The sequence below is a fragment of the Felis catus genome, chromosome D4, assembly GCF_018350175.1.
Source record: "Felis catus isolate Fca126 chromosome D4, F.catus_Fca126_mat1.0, whole genome shotgun sequence".
Classification (NCBI taxonomy): Eukaryota; Metazoa; Chordata; class Mammalia; order Carnivora; family Felidae; genus Felis; species Felis catus.
The window spans coordinates 72,431,242-72,457,894 of NC_058380.1; the positions used below are offsets into that span (position 1 = coordinate 72,431,242).

Genomic DNA, 26,653 nt, shown 5'->3' on the forward strand with positions numbered 1-26,653 from the left:
TAAACTCAATGTCTAACATTAGTTACACAAAGGAAAAGCTAAACAGTATCTTTGGAATACATGATTATTGTTACAGAAAATTTTTCTTGAAAGTATATACAACCTAAAAATTCATACATAAAAAGAACTTTTTCCACATGGACCCCAGTAGGAATTACTTAGGTTTTTCTAAAGTATCCAAAGAAATCAATTTTCATAATAAGGGGTGGGAAAAAAAAATCCCAGAAGTCATTAACCACAGAAAGGCTGGCGAAAATATCCCGTATGCTGCCCTCAACACTCCCACCTCTAAGCGCCATCAGAAAGATTACAGCTACAAGTAGTTCTAATGACTCACATCACTCTCTTGCTAAAGTATATAACAAAATATTTTCTAAACTTGATTTATGACTGAAAGATAAGCAATTAACACAATAGCACTGCAGATAAATAATAAACCCAGGACCAATAGCAGAGACAAAAACAAATTGTGACGTTGCTGCCCCTCACAACCATCTAACAGAATATACAGGATACACTGCATGAAACATGATAATGTACATGATACACATACACGATACATCTCACAGGCATTAGACTTGGCCATGTTGGCTCTTTTAAAACCACCCAAACCATATATTCTCAGTAGTGGCAACTGAGTTAAAGATCCAGGCACATGTAAGATTTCCAGAAGATGTAAGATAAATGTGTAAACATACAAGAGCTGAATACTAAAACATGTTATTTAGCCTCTCCAGATTTAAATAACCTCATCCGAATTAAACAGGAATGTTAGTTTCACTAAAGGGCCAGAATCAGACATGATAATCTCTTTCATGTCCAAACACATACCAATCTGTTTATAAATATATTTGTTTCTTAAACTTATTTACAAAAGTGTAAGAACATAGGGTCTTATCACAATGTACTACACAATGTTTAGGGCTTAAATCTATTGTCTTCTTCTTACCAGCAATGCTCAGTTTAAAAGATTTTCAGGACAACCAAAGACTGGGAAAGAACTAAAGAATTCATCCTAATGGGGTCTGAGTTGGAACAAAAAAGCAGGTGATTACTCAAATCAACATAACAAGTATTATATTTTTGTTATGGTCACCACAAAAGCAAGTTTCCTTATTCATCTTAAGAAAAACCTATTAACTTCTGAAATGAAGAACCTCTAACAATCTCTTTTGAATTATTAAAGAAGTTATATATTAATTCTAAACTAAAATATACTACACATTTCTATACAGATTTTGGAAAACTTATCCTTTAACTACCAAATGAGGCATAATTTATATCCTCTCTGTGTCTTGGTCTTCTGATAATCACAGGGTATTTTCATAAACTATTTTGTAATTAAGAATATAAAATTTTTTTGTTCAGGAAGAAAAGGGACAAGTCATTGAAAAAGAGATAATCCTATGTCCTGTGTTAATATTTTTGTTTGTTGCTTCCTGTCATACATAAAAAAAAATTCTATTTAAAATCTACTTTATGTAAATAAAATGAAATTTAGAAAATACAGAAAAGTTCAAGAAAATAAAAGTCATCTTTAACACTAGTACCCAGAGATAATCACTGTGGTTCAATCTTTAAATATTACATACCTGGCTCTTTCCTTTCAACATCAAAAGATTAGTTACTTTGCCAAATGGTAGACCTAATGATATGACCTCTGCTTCGGTGACATCACTTGGAATTTTGCGAAGATGGAGAACACGAGAAGGCGAACAGGGAGGTCTATCTCCTTTAAATTTCTTGTTGTCATTCCCATTAGCTAAAAAAATATAAGATTTTTTCAAATTACTGAAACTAATTTAGGTTGACATACTACATTAACCCTATTGTCACATTTCATCTCCAACGGTTTTAGTTTTTGAAATTCAGGGAAACTCTAGGGCTGATCAGAGATAAGGACAGTGGAAAACCATCCACTTTCAATGAATGGGTGTTTTTGGTTTTTCATTGCAAGTATTAAATTTTTTAAAAATTGAAGTCTGATTTTTAATTTCAAGGAAAAGTATTGGATAAATAAATTAATATAGAGAGGGATCAAATTCCTCTAAACAACTATTGTGAATGGAGAATAATGTTTATAATGTATTTTTAAAGATATTCTGCTAACTTGTTCCCGTGCTAAATAAGTAAATATGAACAATTAACTTTCAGGAAAGACTATAAAAGAAATTTTATATTTACCACATCCTGAGGGGATTTGGATTCGAGCTGTATCATTATGAAAATTAAGTTTATTTCTCAGGCATTATGTAGTTTTTACTAATCTATTTATAAAGTGTTTTTTAGAAGCTAAATTGCAGTTTCCTAAGACAATCTTATTCCTTATCATGTAGCAGTAGGTCTTAACATAAGCATCTTATTAGAAATGCAAATCTTCAGCCCCACCTCAGACCTACTAAATCAGAACCTAAGGGGTGGCACCCAGCAACCTGTATTTTAACAAGCCCTCCAGATGATTTTGATGCCATCTGAAGTTTGAGAAGACTGCTGCACAATAAAGAAATCCATTATCCCAGTTACAGCTAGATTTTACTTAAATTCTTTTGTTTTAACACTGACAATAACTAGAATTGATAAGCCTGTAATGAATACTCTAATTTATGTACATAAGATTCAGAAATGTTTTTCCTTGGAAAAAAAGCACCATATAAGACTGAATGCAAATTATCTGAAAGCCCTGTTTCATTACTCTGTGTGTGTGTGTGTGTGTGTGTGTGTGTGTGTGTGTGTGTAAATGCTAAACAGTACCATACTTAGCGCTATTAGGAGGAAAATACAATCTTTCCAAATGTCTTAAATTGTCATTTTTCCAAACATTAATGGAACTTTGTAATCAGATGTCTATGGCTATAAATAAATGAGGACCACATAAAAATTATATGGCCATATTGTGTCCCCATATCTGTGGCATAGAAGTCCACTTGCTTTCAAGTGAGTAGCTTGACTTAATACCCAAATCAGCACTCACTCCCAATTCTCTGTTCATGAATGCAGGCAGCATCCTACCCAGACACCAAATACTACTGATTCCTTCAGGTCCTTAGTGGTCTGTACCTGTATATAACAAATGCCTAGTGAGACTGTGGAAAATAGGCAGTTAAATATTTATTGCAAATTAATCTGTGAGTCAAGAGATTTCTTCTCCTCTCAACCACCCAGAAATATTGATTTTTCCCTCCAAAATCACTAATTACATTTTTCATGTCCATTCACAATGTCACTAAGTTCACCTATGATCATTTCCACTTCTACTCTACCTCCCTCTAGCCTCAGTCCCTCCTCCACCCCCACTCAGATTCAACATCCTATCGACCGACCACACTATCCTGCTCTAAACACGCTGACCAGCTTGCAACCACCTGAAATGTCCCTTAGTTTCTAGTTTTCACACTTTTTTCACTTATACTACCTCATTTGAGTACACAAATAAAAATATACTGAGTTAAATATTAACAGGTGAAGAGACAGAAGTTCAGAAACTAAATGATTTTGTACACAGCTAGCAAGTGAAAACGTCATTCAAACTGAAGTTTAAAGGTAATTTTTTTTTTAGCACAAACATCTCAAAATGTCTTACCATTCCTAGAAAAAAGCAAGCCACTTGACATGGACATACATTTTGAAAGTATGTGCAGATTTATGTGGATTATAATGACAACTGTCATTAAATTAGAACACTAATCATCACGTCCTAAACAGGAGTGAAAGCTAGGCATGGAGTATGCCCGTTTGCACCCTCCTTTGCCTCGATGGCAAGACAGCACTACCACCATCTTGTGCCTTCTTAACTAGCACAAGGTGTTAAAGACTGGAAAAACCTCCTAGATGCAAGGAGATTTTATCAGTTGACCCAGAATATTCCAAAAACAAATGGAAGAACACTGAAAAGGCTGCTCCTGAGCAGGGGAGTGGCAGAGAAAAAGGGACAGAGAGAATCCCAAGTAGGTGCTGAGCTGTCAGCGCAGAGCCCCTTGTGGGGCTCAAACTCACGAACTATGAGATCATGACCTGAGCTGAAACAAACAGTCCACACTTAACGGACTGAGCCACCCAGGCACCCTGAGGTGGTTTCTTTAACAGAGGTTTTCATCATCTCTGTAAAACTGTGTAAGCAAAAATGAATGCCTGCACATGCTATGTGAACTCGTGTTGTACTATCAAATAAAGACCTATGGTAACAAATTAAAAAAAATTTTTTTTCAATGTTTATTTAGTTTTGAGAAAGAGACAGACAGAGACAGAGCACAAACGGAGGAGGGGCAGAGAGAGAGGGAGACACAGAATCTGAAGCAGGGTCCAGGCTCCACTGAGCTGTCAGCAGAGAGTCTGATGAGGGGTTCAGATTCACAGACCACAAGATCATGACCTGAGCCAAAGTCAGACACTTAACCGACTGAGACACCCAGGCACCCCTGGTGACAAATTTTATCAAGAGATACTTAATTATAAAAACCCAGCATTTTAGGTTGTTAATTGTTCTGAATTATAAAAGTGCCTGAGCAATGTTAAGAGCATGGGCTATTAAATCAGACATCCTGTTCTAGCAAGTTACCTGAAATAGCTGAGCCTCAAATTCTTTTCCAGTAAAATGAGTGTAACAGGGTTATTTTGAAAAGTAAATTAGATAACATATTTAAATACAAGGTGTAATGCCTAGCACATAGTAATCAATAATATGTCACGATTTTCTTAAGAAAGATTTTTATCTAGAAGTGATAGTCTTTCTACTTTTTTGGTATTAAAATGATGATTATAGGTAACAATGATTTTTTTCTCTTATAAGTGCTTACTTTGGAAAATTTAAGACACTGTCCAAATTAACTAAAAATTTAATTATTCTATGAAAGCTAAAAATCTAAGAATGACCCCAGAAAAGGTGATAGCCAAAGACTCGATAAATATAATAATCTGAAAATGGAAAATACATAAGCAAATATATGGCATCATTTAATAAAAGTCAACAGAAAACAAGGAAATTCTAATGTATTAAACATGTAACTTTGAAGAATTGTTCTCTGTACAAAAAAATAACATGAGACTTTCCAAAATTTTTATTATAAAAATCATTCAAAATACTTCACTTGTAAAAATTTCGTATTTTACTGAATGATACACTGAAAATTACTGAATACTTGCTACATATTAGGTTCCAAAGAGAGTAAGTAGGTTTTTATTTTTTTCCATGTTTATTTATTTATTTTTGAGACAGTGTGCAAGCAGGGGAGGGGGAGAGTGAGAGCGAGAAGAGAGACACAGAGAGAGAATCCCAAGCAGGCTCTGTCCATGCTGTCAGTGCAGAGCCCGATGTGGTGCTTGAACCCATGAACTATGAGATCCTAAGTAGAAGTCAGATGCTTAACCTACTGAGCCACCCAGGTGCCCTGAAAGAAGCTTTTTAAAATTCATGTATTTCCATCTCAAAATTGGAGAAATCCACCAGGAAAACTATCCTAGAAATCTGGATCTTTTTAAAAATGCAACTTTAATAGGATATACTTTAACTATCTGTTTATTAAAAAAAATTTTTTTAATGTTTATTTTTGAGCAGGGGAGGGGGCAGAGAGAGAGGGAGACACAGAATCTGAAGCGGGCTCCAGGCTCTGAGCTGCCAGCACAGGGCCTGATACGGGGCTCGAACCAGTGGACTGTAAGATCATGACCTGAGCCGAAGTCAGACGTTTCACCGACTAAGCCACCCAGGCGTCCCTAGGGTGTACTTTAGATACAATAAAATCTATGTAACATTTTAAATGCAAAGTTTGACAACTTTTGACAAATGTATATATCCATATGACCACAAAAATCAGGATACACAACTTTTCCATCATCCTCAAAAGTTCCCTGGTGTCCCTTTGTAGTCAGTCCTCCCTCTAAGACTCTCACCTCCTCAAGCTATACAGCTATCATTTGACATTACCATAGTGTCTTAATAACTATAGATTTACAAAAAAAAAAAAAACAAAAACAAAAACAAAAAACTATAGCTTTACAGCAATTCTTTTTAAGTTTGTTTATTTATTTATTTTGAGAGAGAAAGAAAGCGCAAGTGCAGGAAGGGCAGAGGGAGAGGGGGAGAAAGAGAATCCCAAGCAGGCTTCATCCACACTGTCAGTGCAGAGCCGATGCAGGGCTTGAACCCAAGAACCGTGAGATCACAACCTGGGTCGAAGTCAGACACTTAACCTACTGAACCAGGCGCAGCAGCAATTTTTTTTTTTTAAGTTTGTTTTTTTTTTAGTAATCTCTATACCCAAAGTGGGACTTGCATTCACGACCCCAAGACTGAGTGGCATGCTGTTCTAAGCCAGCCAGGAGCCCCTTTACAGCAATTCTTGAAATCAGGTATTTAACTGGGGAGAATTCATGTCATAGTAATTTTGAGTCATCTAAAACATACACATCATTATTTCTCTCTGCATTTATTTACGCCTTCTTCAATTTCCCTTAACGTCCTGTGGTTTTCAGTGTAATGGTCTTGCACATATTGGTATGCTGACCCTATACTCTGCAACCATGCTAAATTCTTTAGAATTTCCTACATAATACAGTTTTATTGCTTACTTTCCAACACGTGATGTTTTTTATTTCTTACTCTAGTTTTATTGAGCTGGCTAGGACTTCTTGTACAAAGATGAATAGAAATAATGAGAGTGAACATTACTTCCATTACTGTGGATTTCAGGGGACATGACTGTCTTACACCATTAAGTATATTGTTTGCTGTAGCTTCACACATTTAGTAGGGTAAACAGGTTCCCTTCTATTCCTGGCCGAGGTCTTATTTATCATGAATAAAAGTCAAAGTTGAATTTTATTTATTTTATTTTTTTTAATTTTTTTTTTCAACGTTTATTTATTTTTAGGACAGAGAGAGACAGAGCATGAACGGGGGAGGGGCAGAGAGAGAGGGAGACACAGAATCGGAAACAGGCTCCAGGCTCCGAGCCATCAGCCCAGAGCCTGATGCGGGGCTCGAACTCACGGACCGCGAGATCGTGACCTGGCTGAAGTCGGACGCTTAACCGACTGCGCCACCCAGGCACCCCCAAAGTTGAATTTTAAATGCCTTCTCAGGACATATTAAGATGATCATAAAGTTTTTCTCTTTATTCTGTTAATAGAATATACTGTACTAATTTTCTAAAGTTAAACCACTTTGTATTCTTGGAATAAATCTGACTTGGTCATGATATATGACCTCCTCTCCATATATATATATATTTATATTTACATATATATATAAAATATACACACACACATATAGCTGAATTTGATTTAATGCCTTCTAAATATATTTGGGTCCATTTTCATGAGAGATATTAATCTGTAATTTTATTTTCCCTCTTGTATCAAGTGTAATACTAACTTCATAAAAATAAATTTGAAAGTGTTTTTTTAAATTTCTTTTCATTTTATTTATTTGAGAGAAAGAGCACACGTGAGAGAATGGAGGAGAGGGGCAGAGGGAGAGAGAGAACCTTAAGCAGGCCCCGAGCTCAGCACGGAACCCAATGTGGGGCTCAATCTCTCGACCCTGGGATCATGACCTGAGCTGAAATCAGGAGCTGGACGCTCAGCAGACTGTGCCACCCAGGAACCCCAAAAGTGTTGTCTTCTATATTCTGAAGGAGTTTGTGTAGCACTGGTACGGTTTCTTCCTTTAAAAAAACCACTGGGTCTTAAATTAAAAAAAAAAAAAATTATGTTTATTTATTTTCAGAGAGAGAAGGGCAGGTGGCAGGGGGGAGTGAGCAAGGGAGGGGAGAGTAGGGGAGAGGCAGTGTGGAGCCTGACGCAGAACTTGAACTCAGGAACCACGAGATCATGCCCTGAGCCAAAATCAAGAGTCAGACACTTAACCAACTGAGGCGCCCAGGCGTCCCTGGGTCTTAACTTTTTAATTATCAATTTGATTTTTAAAACAAGTATACGGGTTATTTGGGTTTTCTAGTCATTTTGTACCAGTTATGATACTCTGTATTTTTCAAGGAATTTGTCCACTTCATCTACATTGAATGAATGCCTATTCATTCATTTTATTGGCTTAAAATTGTTCATAATATTTCCTTAATATCTGTCTTAGCCTGCTTAGGATACTGTAACAAAATATAGACAGGGTCATTTAACAATAGAAATTTACTTTCTCATACTTCTGGAGATTAAAAGTCCAAAATTAAGGTACTGGCAATGTCACTTTTGAATAAGGACTCTTTTCCTGGCTTAAAGACAAGCTACCTTTTCAGTGTCCTCACATAGCAGAGGTGGAGGCAAGAGCAAACTCTCTAATATCTCTTCTGATAGGACACTAATCCCATTGTGAAGGCCCCACAATGGGCCCAACTCCCAAGGCCCCATCTCCACATACCATCACAATGGGGGTGGGGTTTAAACAAATTACCAACAGATGTTGGTAATTTCTGTCTTCTCTCATTTTTTGGTCTACCTAGAGGTTTATCAATTTTATTGACCTATACAAAAAGAACTATTGGTTTCATTAATTTTTCTCTACTGTTTTCTATGTCCTTAATTTATGCTCCTATATTTAATATTTTCTTCCTTTAAACCTGGAGGTTTAACTTGTTTTTCTTATACTATGCTTAGAAGCTTAGATGATTTATTTTACACTTTTCTAATGTAAACAAAGCTGTAAATTCCTACTTCTAAAAACAGTTCTTGCTGAACCCTTCAAAGTTTAGTAAATTGTGTTTTTGTTTTAATTCACCTCAAAATATTTTCTAATTTCCCTTGTGACTTATCTGATTCATGGGTTAAATGTTAATTTTTAAATAAATAACTGGAAAATTTTCCCCCATATACTTGAGGATTATGCGTTTTTGATTTCTAATATAATTTTAAAGAGAACGAACTATAAGTAATTTTAATGCATTCACTTTGAGGCTTGTTTTAGGATGCACATATAGCCTATCTTGGTGATTATGTCATGTGAACTTCCAAAAAAGCATATTCTGATGGTGTTGCAGAAACTACTCCACTGTCAATTAAAATAAGTTGGTTGTTAGTGTTGAAAACATCTATATTAGGAGATCTACACACTTTTTCTTAAAGGGCTACATAAATAATTTAGACTTTGTGAGTCATACAATCTCTGCTGCATCTATTCACCTCTACAGTGGTAGCATGAAAGCAGCCATATGGACAGAAATAAAAGAGTGTGCCTCCACTGAAATAAAGTTTTATGAATAAACATCAAAATTAGTACCTCATATAAGCTTCAGGTATCTCAGAATATTGTTCTTTGTTTTATTTTTTCACAATTTAAAAATGTAAAAATCAGTCTTAGGTCACAGGAAATATAAACCCCTGTCCTGTGTCCTAACTGATTTTCTGTTTACTATGCTATCAATTACTGAGACAGAGATTTTGAAGTCTCCAGCTATAATTGTGAATTTGCCTATTCCTCTGTTTAGTTCTATTAGCTTTTACTTTATATATCTTGAAGCTCTGTAACTAGGTAAATATACATGTATATTCAAGGTACGTATACTTATCAAGAAATACAAATAAATACAATGGACTACAAAATGATAAATAATGAATAAATATGAAATACACACACACACACACACACACACACACACACACACACACACACACAAAACAGTACAAAGAAAGCCAAGAAACAAAGGAAGAAAAATAACAAAGAATAAATGGGACAAATAGAAAACAAATAGCAAGATGATAGACTTAAAACTAACCATGTCACATGTCACAAGTGGAAATGACATAAAGATTCCAAATACAAGGCAGAGTTCATCAGTCTAATAAAAGCAAGACTCAATTATGTGATGTGAAGAAGAAATCCATTTTTTAAAAATTTTAAAGTAATCTCTACACCCAATATGGAGCTTGAACTCAAAACCCTGTGAAAAAGAGTCACATGCTCTACCGACTGAGCCAGCCAGGTGCCCCAGAAGAAATGCATTTAAATATAAAAATCTCACGTTCAAAGTAAAAGGAATGGAAAAAGATAAATATGTAAACACTAATCATAATAAAATGCAGTGGCTGTACTACTATCAGACAAAGTAGACTTCAGGAAAAGGAATATTACTGGGGATAGAGAGACATTACATAGTAATAAAAGAATCAATTTATCAAGAAAACATAATATGTCATGCATACATGTACTGCATGCATACATGCAAACATATACTGGGGGCGCCTGGGTGGTTCAGTCGGTTAGGCGTCCGACCCCGGCTCAGGTCATGATCTCATGGTTCATGGGTTTGACCCCCGCATCGGGCTCTGTGCTGACAGCTCAGAGCCTGGAGCCTGCTTCGGATTCTGTGTCTCCCTTTCACTCTGCCCCTCTCCCGCTCATGCTCTGTCTCTCTCTCCTTCAAAAGTAAGTAAAAACATTAAAAAAACAACAACAACATATACTGGACACATAAAAGGCAAACGATCTTTTTAATTGGAATATTTACACTTTGTTTACTTTTGTTTAAGTGACTGCTCTGGGGCTAAATCAATATGCATCTTTAACTTTCCAAAGTCTACCTTTAAATGATATCAACTAGGTACAAGGTAAGAACTTTTCAAAGCATAGGTCTATTTCCCTCATCATAACCTTTATGTTACTGTCATATTTTAGTTTTCACATATGCTATAACCCCCAAAATTTATTTCCCTTATCTTGCTTTAAATAGTCAATTATCTTTTTTTCTTTTTGCATCAGGTTTTTGTACACTTAACGTATCTTACAGACCTTTCCATAGACAGCATTCCATACCTTTTTTCTCTTTCTTTTCTTTTTAAACTAGGGTAAAATCACATAAGAAAATTCACTACCTTAACCATTTTTTTTTTTTTTAGATTTTATTTATTTATTTATTTATTTTGGTAATCTCTACACCCAACATGAGGTTCAAATTTACAATCCTGAGATCAAGAGTCACATGCTCTACCGACTGGGTCAGTCAGGTGCCCTTAACCATTTTTAAATGCAGAATTCAGTAGTGTTAAATACATTCTTAATGTTGTGCAACTATCACCACCATCCATTTCAATAACTCTTTTCATCACGCAAACTGAAATTCTATACTCATTAAACAGTAACTCCCTAATTTCCCTCTTCTTCCAGCCCCTGGCAACCACCATTCTACTTGCTGCCTCTAGGACTTTGAGTACCCTCATTTCCTTTTGTGCATATTCTACAGCTAATTTCTTTGTGGTTACCATGGGGATTACATTAACATCCTCAAGTTATAACATTCTAATCTGACTTTATACCAGCTTATCTTCACTAATATGCAAAAACTCTGCTCCTTTACACCTGTCCCCATACCCTTCTGTTGTTGACGCCACCATATTATATCCTTATACACTGTGTACCCCAAAACACAAACTAATTCTTTTAAATGTGTTAGTCTCCTAAGTTACATGGAAAAACAAATGTGGAGCTACAAACAAGTCACATGCTTTTAGATTAAGAACTCCTTAAAAAAGGCAGTCTCTTTTTAAAGACCTGTACTTTAGGTCTTTAACTATAAACTATAGAACTATAAAACTATAAAACGCTGATGAAAGAAATGGATGACAACACAAAGAAATGGAAAGACATTCCATGCTCACAGACTGGAATATGGTTAAAATGTCTACACTACCCAAAGCAATCTACACATTTAATACGACCCCTATCAAAATAACAAGAGCAGTTTTGACAGAACTACAACAAACAATCTCACAAAAGACCCTGAACAGCCAAAGCAATCTTGGAAAAGCAAAAGCAAAGCTGGAGGAATTGTAATTCCAGACTTTAAGTTACATTACAAAGCTGTAGTAATGAAACCACTATAGTACTGGCTCAAAAATTAGACACACAGATCAATGGAACAGAAGAGATAATGCAGGGGGCAGTTGAGCCTCCAACTCTTGATTTAGGCTCAGGTCATGATCCGAGGATTGTGGCACTGAGCCCCGTATCAGGCTCTACACTGAGCTTGGAGCCTGCTTAGGACTCTGACTCTGACTCTCTCTCTCTTCCCCCTCCCTCTTAAAAAAGAGAAAAGAAAAAAAGGAGAGAAAACCCAGAAATAAACCCACAATTATATAGTCAATTCATCTTTGACAAAGCAGGAAAGAATATCCAATGAGGACAAATGGTGTTGAAAAACTGGACAGCAACATGAAAAAGAACGAAACTGGACTACTTTCTTAAACCATACACAAAAATAAAGTCAAAATGGATTAATGACCTAAATGTGAGGTCTGAAACCATAAAAATCCTAGAACAGAACAGGGACAGTAACTTCTTGGATACTGGCCCTAGCAACTTTCTAGATGTCAACTGAGGCATGGGAAACAAAAAACAAAAACTATTTGGACTACAGCAAAACTAAGTTTCTGCAAAGTGAAGGAAATAGTTAACAAAAATAAAAGGCAATCTACAGAACGGGAGAAGAGACTTGTAAAAAGCATATCTGACAAGGGGTTAGTATCCAAAACACATGAAGAACTTATAGAAGCGCCTGGGTGGCTTAGTCAGTTGGTTAAGCATCTGACTTTGGCTCAGGTCATGATCTCAGGGTTCTTGAGTTCAAGTCAAGCATCGGACTTTTTGCTGTCAGCACAGAGCCCACTTTGGATGTCTATCCCGCTCTCTCTCTCTGCCTCTCCCCCTCTCGTGCTGGTGTTCTCTCTCAAAAATAAATATTAAAAATAAATAACTTACAACACTCAACACCCAAAAAACCCACAAATAACCCAATTAAAAAATGGGTAGAAAACATGAACAGACATTTCTCCAAAGAAGACATCCAGATGCCTAACAGACGCATGAAAAGATGCTCATCATCACTTACCAACAGGGAAATGCAAATCAAAACTATAGTGAGACATCACCTCACATCTGTCAGAATGGCTAAAATCAGTAACACAAGAATGAAGAGGTATTGGTGAGAATGTGGAGAAAAAGGAACCCTTGTACACCACTGGTGGGAATGCAAACTGGTGCAGCCACGCTGGAAAACCATATGGAGGTTCCTCAAAAAGTTAAAAACAGAACTACTTTATGATCCCACAATCACACTAGTGAGTATTTACCCAAGGAATACAAAAACATTAATTCAAAGGGATATATGCACCCCTATGTGTTTAAAAAAAATTTTTTTTAATGTTTATTTATTTTTGAGAGAGACAAGAGTAGGAGCAGACAGGGAAAAAGCAGAGAGAGAGAAACACACAATATCCAAAGCAGGCTCCAGCACAGAGCCCGACGCAGGGCTTGAACCCACGAACCATGAGATCATGATCTGAGCCGAAGTCGAACACTCAACTGACTGAGCCACCCAGGTGTCCCCTGCACCCCTATGTTTATAGCAGCACTAATTCAAAGGGATACATGTGGCCTGTATGTTTATAGCGGCACTATTCACAATATCAAAGATATAGAAGCAGCCTTAGTGTCCATCAATAAATAAATGGATAAAGAATATGTGGTATATAGGAGCACCAGGGTGGCTCAGTTGATTAAGTGTCCAACTTCAGCTCAGGTCATGATCTCACAGCTTGTGAGTTCAAGCCCTGAGTCAGGCTCTGTGCTGAACCTCAGAGCCTGAAACCTGCTTCGGATTCTGTGTCTCCCCCTCTCTCTGCCCCTCCCTCACTTGCACTCAGTCTTTCTCTCTGTCTCAAAAATAAACATTAAAAAAAAGAATATGTGGTATATATACATCTTCTGTATATAAGTATATAGGTATATGTATGTATGTGTACACACACACACCAAATATTATTCAGCTATAAAAAATGAAGTCTTGCCATTTGCACTGACATGGATGTAGGCAGAGAGTATTATGCTAAATGAAATAAGTCCATTGGAGAATGACAAATACCATACGATTTTACTCATATGTGGAATTTAAGAAACATATGTGGAACTAAGAGCAAAAGGAAAAAAAAGTGAGAGAGAAACCAAGAGACAGACTCTTTTTTTTTTTTTTACAGTCTTGACGTCTTTTATTTTTTTTTACATTTATCGCGCCATGAATTCATAGGGAATGGGTTCGAACAGCTCAGGCTCCTTTCCACTGGTTCTCACAAAGTGTGCTTCTCTGGGTGGGGCAGGCTGGCGCTTCAGTTGAACCCAAGTACCTTTCTCCTTGGCTTCCTTCTTTTTCTGATCATTTTCCTTCACACGCTTCAGGAAGCTGTCTCGGCTCTTTGAGTGCTTAATGTGCTCGATATGTACATTAATTCTCTTAGCAAGAATCTTGCCCTTAACTTGTTTGTTTACAACAATGCCAATAGCATGATGGGTAACACTGTAGACTCTTCCGTGGTAACATTTGTGGGGCATTCCTTTTTGAACAGTGCCCATTCCCTTGATGTCCACAATACCACCTTTCTTGTAGATTCGTATGTATGTTGCCAAAGGAACAACTCCATGTTTTCTAAAAGGCCTAGAGAACATATAGCGAGTACCTCTCCTCTTTCCCTTTGTGTTGGTCATTTTGGCGAATTACTGGAAGATGGTGGTATTGTGAGACAGACTGTTAATTACAGAGAACAACCTGATGGTTACCAGAGGGGAGGGAGGGGAGGGAAGGGGAGGGGAGGGGAGGGGAGGGGGAATGGGTTAAATAGGCAATGGGGATTAAAGAGTGAATTTGTGATAAGAACTGGATGATGTATGAACTGCTGAATCACTATACTGTACACCTGAAACTAATACAATACTGTATGTTAACTAAGTGGGATTAAAATTAAAACTTACAGGAAAAAAGTAACAGCTTAAATAATGCAGAAAATAAAAGGAAGAGTTATAATCATTGTTCAAAAACCACTAGCTTTTTAGACTCTTAAATACAGAGAACAAACTGAGGACTGCTGGAGGGGTTATGAGTGTGGGGATGGGCTAAATGGGTATGAGACACTGAGGAGGGCACTTGTTGGGATGAGCACTGGGTGTTATACATAGGGGATGAATTACTGGAATCTACTACTGAAACCATTATTGCATTATATGCTAACTAACTTGGATATAAATAAATAAATACATACACACATAATAAAATACTAACTTTTATAATTGCCCTTGTATTTACTTTCATTGAGGTATTTATTCCTTTACATGGCTTTGAGTTACTGTCTCATGGCCTTCATTTTCAAGCTAAAGGACTTCTTTGAGTTTTTCTTGCAGGGCAGGTCTAGTGGTAATAAACTCCCTCAGCTTCTGTTTATCTGGAAATGTCTTAATTTATTTCTCTTTTTTAAAAGATTTTATTTTCACGTAATCTCTATACTCAATGTGGAGCTCGAACTTGCAACTCCAAGATCAAGAGTTGAACATTCCACCAACCAAGCCAACCAGATGCCCCTCTCTTTTTTTTCTTAATTCGTGACTGGCCCATAGAGCCAGGTATGTTACATGTAAATGACCTAATTTATTTTTAAATCCAATTTATTTAAAATAAAACATAAAGATACTTTTTGAACTCATGAACTCACGAGTTCATGAGATCATGACCTGAGCCACAGTTGGACACTTAACCAACTAAGCCACCCAGTACCCCAAAACACAAAGATACTTTTTTTAATTTTATTTTTTATTTTTTAAAGTTTACATCCAAATTAGTTAGCATATCGTGAAGCAATGATTTCAGGAGTAGATTCCTTAGTGCCCCTTACCCATTTAGCCCATCCCCCTTCCCCCACCCCCTCCCGTAACCCTCTGTTTGTTCTCCATATTTATGAGTCTCTTCTGTTTTGTCCCCCTCCCTGTTTTTATATTATTTTTGTTTCCCTTCCCTTATGTTCATCTGTTTTGTCTCTTAAAGTCCTCATATGAGTGAAGTCATATGATTTTTGTCTTTCTCTGACTAGTTTCACTTAGCGTAATACCCTCCAGTTCCATCCATGTAGTTGCAAATGGCATGATTTCATTCTTTTTGATTGCCGAGTAATACTCCATTGTATATATATACCACATCTTCTTTATCCATTCATCCATTGATGGACATTTGGGCTCTTTCCATACTTTGGATATTGTTGGTAGTGCTGCTATAAACATTGGGGTGCATGTGTCCCTTCAAAACAGCCCACCTGTATCCCTTGGATAAATACCCAGTAGTGCAATTGCTGAGTCGTAGGGTAGTTCTATTTTTAGTTTTTTGAGGAACCTCCATACCGTTTTCCAAAGCGGCTGCACCAGCTTGCATTCCCAACACAAAGATACTTTTTAAGGACAGTTTTGCCAAGTATTGGACGCTTGGTTGACAGTTTAATTCTTTTAGCACTTTGAATAGATTGGCTCACTGCTTTCTGGTGCCCAAAGTTCCTGATGAGAAATGTGCTCATATTCTCATTGAGGATCCTTGTGTGTGATGAGTTGATTCCTTCTGCTTTCACGATTCTTTGCAGAAAGTTTATTATAATGTGTCTCATGGGAGGTGTCCTCGAGTTCACCTTACTTGGAATTCATTAAGCTTCTTGGATATTTATACTCCTGTTTTGCATCAAATTTGTGGCTGTGGTAACTCTGGAAATCAGATTCTTCCCCTTCCTCAGGGTCTTCCGTTTTGTTACTGTTTTTCTTTTTTTGATTGTTGTAGGCTATTTCTCTGTACCAAGAATCAGCCTCAAGTGTAAACTTAAGGTGCCTTTCTTCTGGTTTCTTCCGAGCCTTTGCCTAGGCATATACTATCACTTTCTAATTTTCCCTGTAGATAGTTGTTTTCTAATGTCTTAGTTTTTGATGCCTCACTCCCAAATAAGGTAAAAGAGGAAAAATGAAGGAAGAAGCAAAGAGCACCAGGCCTTTAAATCCACTAGAAGTCACTGGGAGAGGCAGATATATCTGCTTCCCTACCCCCATCTTTCTTTTTGGAACTTTAATTACATATATGGTCAGACCACCTAATTTTTGTTCTATAGGTTACTAAACTATTCATTTCTTCCTCAATCTCTTTTGGTCTGTATGCTTTCATTTCTATTGTGGTTTGTTTGTTTGTTTTTAGGATTTTATTTTTAAGCAATCTCTACACCCAACGTGGGGCTCACACTCACAACTTCGAGATTAAGAGTTGTGTGCTCTACTGACCAGGAGGACCAGGCGCCCCTCTACTGATGTCTTTAAATTCAGTGATCATTATATAACTATATAATGTGCTATTAATGCAATGCCATGTGTTTTTTAGATGTATTTTTATCTTTAGAAATTATATTTGATTTTTTATAGGTTCCACTTTTCTGTCTTATACTAATATTTTCCTTTAAATCCTTAAACGTACTTTTAATAACCATTTCAAAGTCCAAATCTGCTAATTTCATCACCTCTGCCATTTTTTAGGTCTGCTTCTGTTGACTGATTTTTCTCCTGGTTATGAGTCACAGTTTTGTGATTCTTTCTATGTTTGGCAATTTTTGACTCAACAGTCAACATTGTGAGCACAAGGATTTGTTTTATAACTTTAACATGCCAGACTCTTTTCTGGAAAAAAAAGGTAATTTCATTTCAGGCAATTATTTTGGAGTCTTTTTTTTTTTAATTTAAATTTTTTTTTAAAGTTTATTTATTCTTGAGAGAGAAGAGAGACAGAGCACGAGCGAGAGAGGGGCAGAGAGAGAGGGAGACACAGAATCTGAAGCAGGCTCCAGGCTCTGAACTGTGAGCACAGAGCCCGATGCAAGGCTCGAACCCACAAACCATGAGATCATGACCTGAGCCAAAGTCAGACGCTTAACCAACTGAGCCACCCAGGCGCCCCTGGAGTCTGTTTTTAAGCTTTGTTAGTGTGGGTTTAGAATGGTACCGTTTACGCTAGAGCTGGTGTACTGTTAGCAGTAAGGCATGTGTGGCTTACTATTTGGCAATAGATTCAAAGGTAGATTTCTAGAGCACTTTTCTCACAGAGCTCCCTTCTCTCCCATACACTGCCTCCACAGCTCCTAGCCTCAGCCTTTCAAACCTGGATCTGTCTATTCAACTCAGCAATTCTGCCATGTTTGCTTGGGTTCCCCTCCACCGTGCCCCCACCCTGCCCCTGCAGCTTACATAAAGTCTAAAAAAAATACGGCAAAGTGATAATAGGGCTTGCCTCAGTTGTTCATTGTGATCCGAAATCCTAGTCCTGCATATAATAATAATATATTTGAAATAACAGCTGCTTCAAAAAAAAGTTAACTTGTCAGTCATGTAAAAAGTCTAAATGTAGACATTCCAAACGTGGAATGGTGACATACAAAGTTATCAGTGACTCAGGCTCTACTTGTCTTTCTGTTGGGGTGCAGCCTTCAACTTCATCCTCTAAAATGGAAACTGGAACTCCCACAGGCAGTAGGATAAAAGAGGAAAAAGTGTACCCGTGTAGAAATGCTCCAGAAGTAACTTCTATAACTTCCTCTTACATCTCATTAGCCAGGACTTAATCACATGACCACATCTAGCTGTAAGGAAGACTGAAAAGTAGCTGTTTAATTTGGGAGACAATGTGCCCAGATGAAAATTAGGGTTCTGTCACTAAAGAAAACAGAAGAAAACAGAAAAGTATTGGGGTACACAATAAACCATCTATGCCATAATTCCTAAGATTAAATTTAAAAGGAAAGGTATACATTTCATGAAGAAATATGTAGAACATTTTCATAATTACCAAAGGACATAAAATAGGACCCACAAATATGAAATCACAGGTCAGGTTCCCAGATAGAAAGACACAATTTTGTTTATCACCATTCCAATTTTTATATCTTGCGGTAAATCCATAAATTTGTAATTAATTTACTTGCAAAGTTTCTTCTCCATGTGTAAAGGTGTTAATATGTTGACCCCATTAACAGAACTATGCCAACAGCTACATTTTATCAGTTTTATCATCATCTGCTAACACTGAAATATCCGTTATTACCCAATAAAGGCTTAATGTTGAATCATCTCAAGGAATCAAAGTATAGCTTCTGGGAAGTCATTCTATCAAAAGTGAAATATCCAACATTAATGAAAATTGAGTTTTAAAAGTTCTACCTTCAACATCAACTTTTTATGAGGCAGTAATACAAATGTAAGTTTTGGTGCAACCGTGTCATGATAAAAATACTGTTCTGACAGTCCCAGGGGCAGACGTGTATGTGCAATTGCTCTGGTGCATACATAACTCCTTTACCAAACAAGCAATATTCTACTAATAGAAAGAAGCTATAGTTGTCAAATTTTACAAATTATTTTTAAATCCACATTTAGAACCACAAAAATTTTGTGATTCTACCCATTATCAATGCAATTTAAAAATTTTTTGTATCTTTATAGCAGCACTACCAACAATAGCTAAAGTATGGAAAGAGCCCAAATGTCCATCAATGGATGAATGGATAAAGAAGATGTGGTATATATATACAATGGAGTATTACTCGGCAATCAAAAAGAATGAAATCTTGCCATTTGCAACTACATGGATGAAACTGGAGGGTATTACGCTAAGTGAAATCAGTCAGAGAAAGACAAAAATCATATGACTTCACTCATATGAGGACTTTAAGAGACAAAACAGATGAACATAAGGGAAGGGAAACAAAAATAATATAAAAACAGGGAGGGGGACAAAACAGAAGAGACTCATAAATATGGAGAACAAACAGAGGGTTACGGGAGGGGGTGTGGGAGGGGGGATGGGCTAAATGGGTAAGGGCATTAAGGAATCTACTCCTGAAATCATTGCTTCACGATATGCTAATTTGGATGTAAACTTTAAAAAATAAAAAATAAAATAAAATAAAATAAAATAAAATAAAATAAAATAAAATAAAATAAAATAAAATAAAATAAATTTTTGTATTTTTAAAAAAATACCTGGGGCACTAGGTGGCTCAGTCGGCTGAGCATCCAACTTCCGCTCAGGTCATGATCTCACAGTTCATGAGTTCAAGCCCCACACTGGGCTTGCTGCTGTCAGTGCAGAGCATGCTTCAATTCCTCTGTATCCCCTCCCCCCCCCCCCGCCCCTCCCTTGTTCATGCTCTCTCAAAACTAAAAACTAAAAGCAAAAAAAAAACAACAAAAAAATCACCTTACACAGGGATTAAACTCCTTTGTAAATGAGCAGTAAAGCCTTTCTCTCCAAATTTGTTCAAAATCAATTAGAATATAGTCATGGAATGGAACACCAAAATCTTGAAAGTTTAAAGTTTTTTGAAGTTTGCAAATATTAGACCAAATATCATAAAAATATCTTTGTGTGTAAGTGACCTCCAAAAAAAAAAAAGGTAAAATTTCCAGGTGTCAACAGCCAAACCTCTCAGCAAAAGCAAACTAAAATTAGAAATTTCCCACAGAGGGGCGCCTGGGTGGCGCAGTCGGTTAAGCGTCCGACTTCAGCCAGGTCACGATCTCGCGGTCCATGAGTTTGAGCCCCGCGTCAGGCTCTGGGCTGATGGCTCAGAGCCTGGAGCCTGTTTCCGATTCTGTGTCTCCCTCTCTCTCTGCCCCTCCCCCATTCATGCTCTGTCTCTCTCTGTCCCAAAAATAAATAAACGTTGAAAAAAAAAATTTTTTTTTTAAAGAAATTTCCCATTGAAAGAAAGAAAGAAAGAAAGAAAGAAAGAAAGAAAGAAAGAAAGAAAGAAAAGAAAAGAAAAGAAAAGAAAAGAAAAGAAAAGAAAAGAAAAGAAAAGAAAAGAAAAGAAAAGAAGGGTAGGCGAGGGAAGGGGAGAAATTTCCCATCTACCAGAAACATTTAAAAAGGAAGCCTATCTCTGTTCAGGAATTTACATTCTGAATTTTCTCTTCCTCTCTGGCTTAAGAATCTCCAAGGTAATAAATTAACATATACATTAGAAGATGTAGGGGCTGGTGGTACCTTAGAAAATCTAGCAGAGCAAACCACAAAACACCTTAGAGATTCTCACAGAAGAAAAAACAATTCAGCTAAAAACTATTACTCACACAAGGAAAAACACTAGAATATAATAAGCAAATATTCAACAGAAGAATTAAACAGTACACTAGACAAAGTTGAACAGAGAATGAGTGAATCAGAAAAACATTTTAAAGAAATTATCCAAAATACAGGACCTCAAGGAAAAAGACATGACAATGTAAGAGGTTAAAACAAATACAGGACTGAATGAAATGGGTCTTATACATGTCTAACTGGACTTACAGAAGGAGCTGATTCTTTTTTTTTTTTTTTAAGGTTAATTTTATTTATTTTGAGAGAGAGAGAGAGAGAGAGAGAGAGAGAGAGAGAAAGAAAGAAAGAAAGAAAGAAAGAAAGAAAGAAAGAAAGGAAGAAAAACAGTGCCTAAACCTACACCACCCGAGATTTTAGAATTGGTGTGGGGTAGGTCAAAGTATCTTTGTTTCCCTCAAAGCTTCCCAAGCTATTTTAGTGAGTATCCAGGTTTGAGAACCTGTGATCCATACCTACAAACAGCTAAACCAATGAACAAAAATAAAGAGAAAAATGTTAAAAATAACTACAGAGAAGTAATTTTACCTACAGAGTAGTAAGCCTGCTCACAAACTTCCCAACAATAGAAGCTAAAAGAATAACAGAATCATACCTTCAAAGTGTAGAGAGAAGTAACTGTCAACCTAAAATTCTAAATAGCTAACTAACATTCAATAGTGATAATGAAATAGACATTTTTTAGTCATAAAGTCTGAGAAGTTACCATTTACAGAGCTTTGCAGAAATAGCTATTAAATAGGGTGGGCTGAACATAGAATGGAATGGGATATAAGAAGAAATTCAAAACATAAAAGCAAAAAACACAACAAACTCTTGTTGCCAGCTAAACTCACATTTCATTTTTTTTTTTTTCCCTAAGTAATCAATCAACCAGGATGAAAATCCTCCTGGTCATCCATCCTGGTAGTTCATAAACATGACCAAACAAACAAAGTGACCTGTTTTTAAAAGAACAGACATATGGGCCCCACCCTAGGTGTACTGTAACTCTAGGAATAAGGACATTTTTTTAGCATCCTACACCAAGAGGATAATCAGGTTTAGAAATATCAGGTTCTAGTATTTCCTTAATACAGCAGTTCTCAAAGTGTGGCTCCGCAGTAGCATCACCGTTATCAGGGAACTTGTGGAAATGCAAATTCTTAGGACCCACCTCAGATCTACTTTATTAGAAATTCTGGGTATGGACTCAGCAACCATGCTTTAATAGGCCCTCCAGGTGACTCTGACACCAGCTCCAGTTTGAGAAAGCTGCTTTAGTCTCATGCTCATATTATCCGTTCACACTTCTACGTGAACAAATCCTCTGCTGCTGTCCTGCCCATAAAATCTATCCATTTAGTCCTCTAGAGCAATGTACCATGTTTAATCAATTCCTAGACATTCTTAATCTCTTCAGTGAATTTTCTTTCTATCTTTTCCCTCAACTGAAACTAACCCTCTTCTCTTATAGAGTTCTCACATAAAAGCTCTTCACTCTCCCAAACACCATGTGGCTGAGGGTCTGGAAAGTGAGGTTCACTCATTCCTGCTTCCTATATCTCCAAAAACATTTGGATAAAAATCTTGCCTTTTGTGACACTCTCCATTCTCAAGCCTTTTAAACTGCAGATGATACTAACTTCCAAATTTCTCTTGTGATGTTGGGAAGAACCCAATGACTACCCAACATTTCCATGTGGATGTTGCAGAGGAACTTCAAATTCAATATATAAACATCAGAACCTGCCATATTACCCAACTCTGTTCTTCCTACAGTTTCTATATGAATGGCACCACCACTCATCTATCTAATTATCCAAGTCCTAAACCTGGAAATAAATCATCAATGGAATCCCTTATCCAAATATTCAATTAATCACCAGTTACTATCAATTTCACCTTCTGTGAATTCTCTAATTCTCTCCATTACAACTGCTAGTGCTATAGTACTAATTACCATCCCTAACTGGGAAATCCTATACAGCAATAGCCTCTTAACTGTTCACCCTCCCTCCTGTATTGCACTCTTCCAGTTCATTTCACAGTCCCTAAATTTTTATTTATTAAATTTTTTTTTTAACATTTATTTATTTTTGAGACAGAGAGAGACAGAGCATGAATGGGGGAGGGGCAGAGAGAGAAGGAGACACAGAATCGGAAGCAGGCTCCAGGCTCTGAGCCATCAGCCCAGAGCCTGACGCGGGGCTCGAACTCACAGACCGCGAGATCGTGACCTGGCTGAAGTCGGACGCCTAACCGACTGCGCCACCCAGGCGCCCCTCACAGTCCCTAAATTTTAAGAACATGTATTTTTAAACAATGTGGTAACTTATGGAATGTAAATTATGTTCCAGTTTTTTAAAATCATGTTAACTTATAGTTTTAATACTTCTATTATTCTAAATCATCATTAAACACAAGCTTTTAAATCCAGCTCTTTTACTCAATTGTTCTGGGTCACCAACATATTGACAGTTTTATCACAATTATGTAACACAAAGAACATCAATCAAAAAAGGAATTATCGAATTAGACACAAGTTAAAATTTAAGGGCCACAACTGCTAACTTCATCTATGTGAACTTTCCCACAATAAATTTTACCTCAATAAATGTTTACTGAACTTTACTGCAATAAGTGTTTTTGTTATAAATAATGGCATTTCAATAAATGTTTAGATGAGCAAACGAAGAAAAAAATTTTTTGAAACTCATGGAAAGAAAACATTCTAGATTCTGAAAAAACGAAAACTCACCATACACACCTGTAGAAGTAGAATTGTTCATGGTAAAGGGTCCGTCAATGTCATCAGAAGAAAGAAGCTCATCAGATCCCCGCTGAAAAGCAAGGGCAATATTGTTAATAAAACAAGTCTTGGATAATGGTCCACATTTACTACTAAAAATATTCAAAGTTAATATTATTACTTCTGTTTGAATATCAAGGCCTTTAAAGGGAAATCCTCAAGAATCACAAAACTTAAAGGCTGGAGAAGTGAATTTCACAGAAAAAAAAATTACTGCATATCCACATGGTTGTTAGTTATATATACCAAAAAAAAAAGCCAACCTGCTATCATATAATTGGGGACATAATCCTTCATCCCTTTTTGAACAAACCCAATCTTCAGATGTTTCATTTGAAGTACCAAAAACCATACTTAGGGGTTGCATCCTGAAATTTTTTCTGTAATTTATTTTAAGGTATATTTGGTATATTTTAAATACACTTAGTATTTTAAAATATGTTGTTTTTTTAGTATATTCTTAAGTATTCATGTGGAAATAATTTGTGTAGCACCTGTTAAGAATCCTGACTTGATACCTACATATTTTTTTCTTTTTCTTTTTCTTTTTTTTTTTTTAATTTTATTTTTGGGACAGAGAGAGACAGAGCATGAACGGGAGAGGGGCAGAGAGAGAGGGAGACACAGAATCGGAAACAGGCTCCAGGCTCCGAGCCATCAGCCCAGAGCCTGACGCCGGGCTCGAATTCACGGACCGCGAGATCGTGACCTGGCTGAAGTCGGACGCTTAACCGACTGCGCCACCCAGGCGCCCCTTATTTTTCATTTTTTATTCATGTATTTTTTCCTATGTGTTTTTTAAAGTTGAACGCAAAGATGCAATTTACTTCTATATTTGGTGATAGCTGAAACCCTTATAATTGGTGATTTTTTTACCCATTAATCTTCAGAATGATCTTTAACGTGTACTAATTCTTAAACAACTACTGTTTAAATAATTTACTCTTTTCTGCTGATGAGAGTTTTGACCAATTGCAAGCTGAACTGTCAATGCGAAAAGACAAGTCAGACAAGCCTTCTCATTTTAACTGCAAGATCTATTACCAAGATTTAAAAGTTTACATTTACAATGGACAATAAATGCCATGTACAAAGTTAAAATCAACCAATTTCCAATGTTAACTGTTTGTTTAACCTGGTCAATTTTGAAGATCAAATATTTTGGTCTACTGGATGATAAAACTTAATCCTTAAACTATCCTACAAATATCAGAATAGTAATTATGGTCCAAAATATGTTTAATGTTTAGGTGTTGAGTACCATTGTAGGAAACAACTTCAGCCTTTGCTAAAGAAAGGCAAAGCACTGATGTGTTTGCATAACAGAAATACAATTACTTAAACAATTCTTGTATTAAACATCTGGAAATTATTCCCTTTCGTTCTTCATGAGTTTATACAGACAGCCTGGGACAAGAAGAAATTAAATAAGCACATAAGAAGAAATAAAAAAGAAAATCTCAACTTCCAGAAAGATAACAGAAGAGTATTTTCATAATTTTGGAGTAGAGAAAGATTTCTTAAACAAGAAACAAAAGCACAATTATGAAGGAAAAATACTGATAAACTTGACATTGAAATTAATTTTATTTACAATATACACAATGTCAAATTATTATGTTGTACATCTGAAACTAATGCTGTATGTCAGGTTTTTGAGTTTTTTTTAAAGAATTTTATTTAATAAGAGACATTAGGAGATTTAAAAGGCAAGTAACAGAGTGGGAGAAAATATCTGCAATACACATAACCAACAAATTTTATATCCCAAACTTACTAAGAAAGAGAAAAAAGGAGAAAAAAAATCCTCACTAGCAATCACTAAGAAAATTCAAATAAAAGAAAACAACAAAAGAGTTCCATAGGCACCTAACAAAGTGGTAGACTTTACTTGTGTTCCAGAGTATTTGTGCCTTCCCTTTTTCCTGTGAAAGGATTTTTCACCCCCATCCATGGTGACATAACTTGCCATGTCTCCTGTGGGAGAATACTTCCCTCACCCACTGACACTGAGCACAGTTTTACAATATGCTCTGGCCTATGGAATATGAATAGACATGACCCATACTAAATCCAAGCAGAAGCTTCAAAAGATATTACTAGTTTCTGCTAATTTTTTCCTCTTTCCCCCTTAAATACGGGCTGTTCTTTCAACCTGATTCCCAGAGAAAGAACACATACAGCTTCAGAACAGCCACCAACTACTATAAGTGAATGAGAAACAAATGTTATGTCTAAGCTATATCTAAATGACTAAAACCATATCCAATAGACATATGAAAAGATGCTTAACCTCACTGGTCATCAGGGAAATGTAAGTTAAAACCATAATAAAACACTAGATATTAAAAAAGACTGACAACATCAAGAGTTGATAACAATGTGGAACATCAGAACTAGTATATTGCTAGTGGGAGTGCAAGTTGGCACAACTTTGGAAAACTGACCCAATATACTAATGTTGAATATATGACTATCCTACAAACCTTATGTATTCTATTCCTATGAATACACTCAAGACAGTTCATGCTTATGTGCACCTAAACACATGAGAATGTTCTCATCAGCATTGTTACTACTCATCAAATTGGAAACAGCTACGTTATCAACTCTAGTATGGATAGATTGTTGTAAATGCACTCGATGATTTATGCCACTGAGAATGAATTATTGCCCCATACACTAACATAGATAAATCTCACAAGCATAAGAAGTCATTCACAAAAGAATATATACTGTATCATACTACTGCATTTATATGGAGTTCAAGAATATGGTGAAATCAAAATTACACATTGGACAGCAACATGCAAAAGAATGAAACTGGACCACTTTCTTACACCATATATAAAAATAAAGTCAAAATGGATTTAAGACCTAAGTATGAGACCTGAAACCATAAAAATTCTAACTTCTTTGACATCAGCCATAGCAA

General features: G+C 36.3%; 2 protein-coding genes across 12 annotated transcripts in view; both read right to left on the reverse strand.

The window, feature by feature from the left end:
• PTBP3 (polypyrimidine tract binding protein 3) overlaps positions 1-26,653 on the reverse strand; it is a 126,833-nt gene that overhangs the window by 63,820 nt on the left and 36,360 nt on the right. For 5 of the 10 annotated variants that reach the window (XM_045043719.1, XM_045043714.1, XM_045043715.1 and 2 more), the window contains 2 exons: positions 23,668-23,749; positions 1,593-1,762 (listed from right to left, as the gene is read on the reverse strand). In XM_045043719.1, coding sequence (XP_044899654.1) covers positions 1,593-1,762; positions 23,668-23,749 — 252 coding nt within the window. Of the gene's footprint in view, positions 1-1,592; positions 1,763-23,667; positions 23,750-26,653 lie in introns of those variants that run through there. The other 5 variants (XM_045043717.1, XM_045043713.1, XM_045043718.1 and 2 more) reach the window with 3 other exon arrangements.
• Positions 10,313-14,910, reverse strand: LOC102900252 (60S ribosomal protein L21-like). 2 transcript variants are annotated; one of them, XM_045043723.1, is made up of 3 exons: positions 14,009-14,910; positions 11,997-11,999; positions 10,313-10,934 (listed from the first exon to the last, which is right to left on the reverse strand). In XM_045043723.1, exons 1-3 carry the CDS (start codon positions 14,474-14,476, stop codon positions 10,851-10,853), a joined length of 555 nt encoding a protein of 184 aa, XP_044899658.1. In that variant the 5' UTR covers positions 14,477-14,910; the 3' UTR covers positions 10,313-10,850. The 2 variants fall into 2 exon arrangements, with proteins under 2 accessions (XP_044899658.1, XP_044899659.1); XM_045043724.1 differs by lacking the exons at positions 10,313-10,934; positions 11,997-11,999 and having other exon boundaries at positions 13,970-14,899.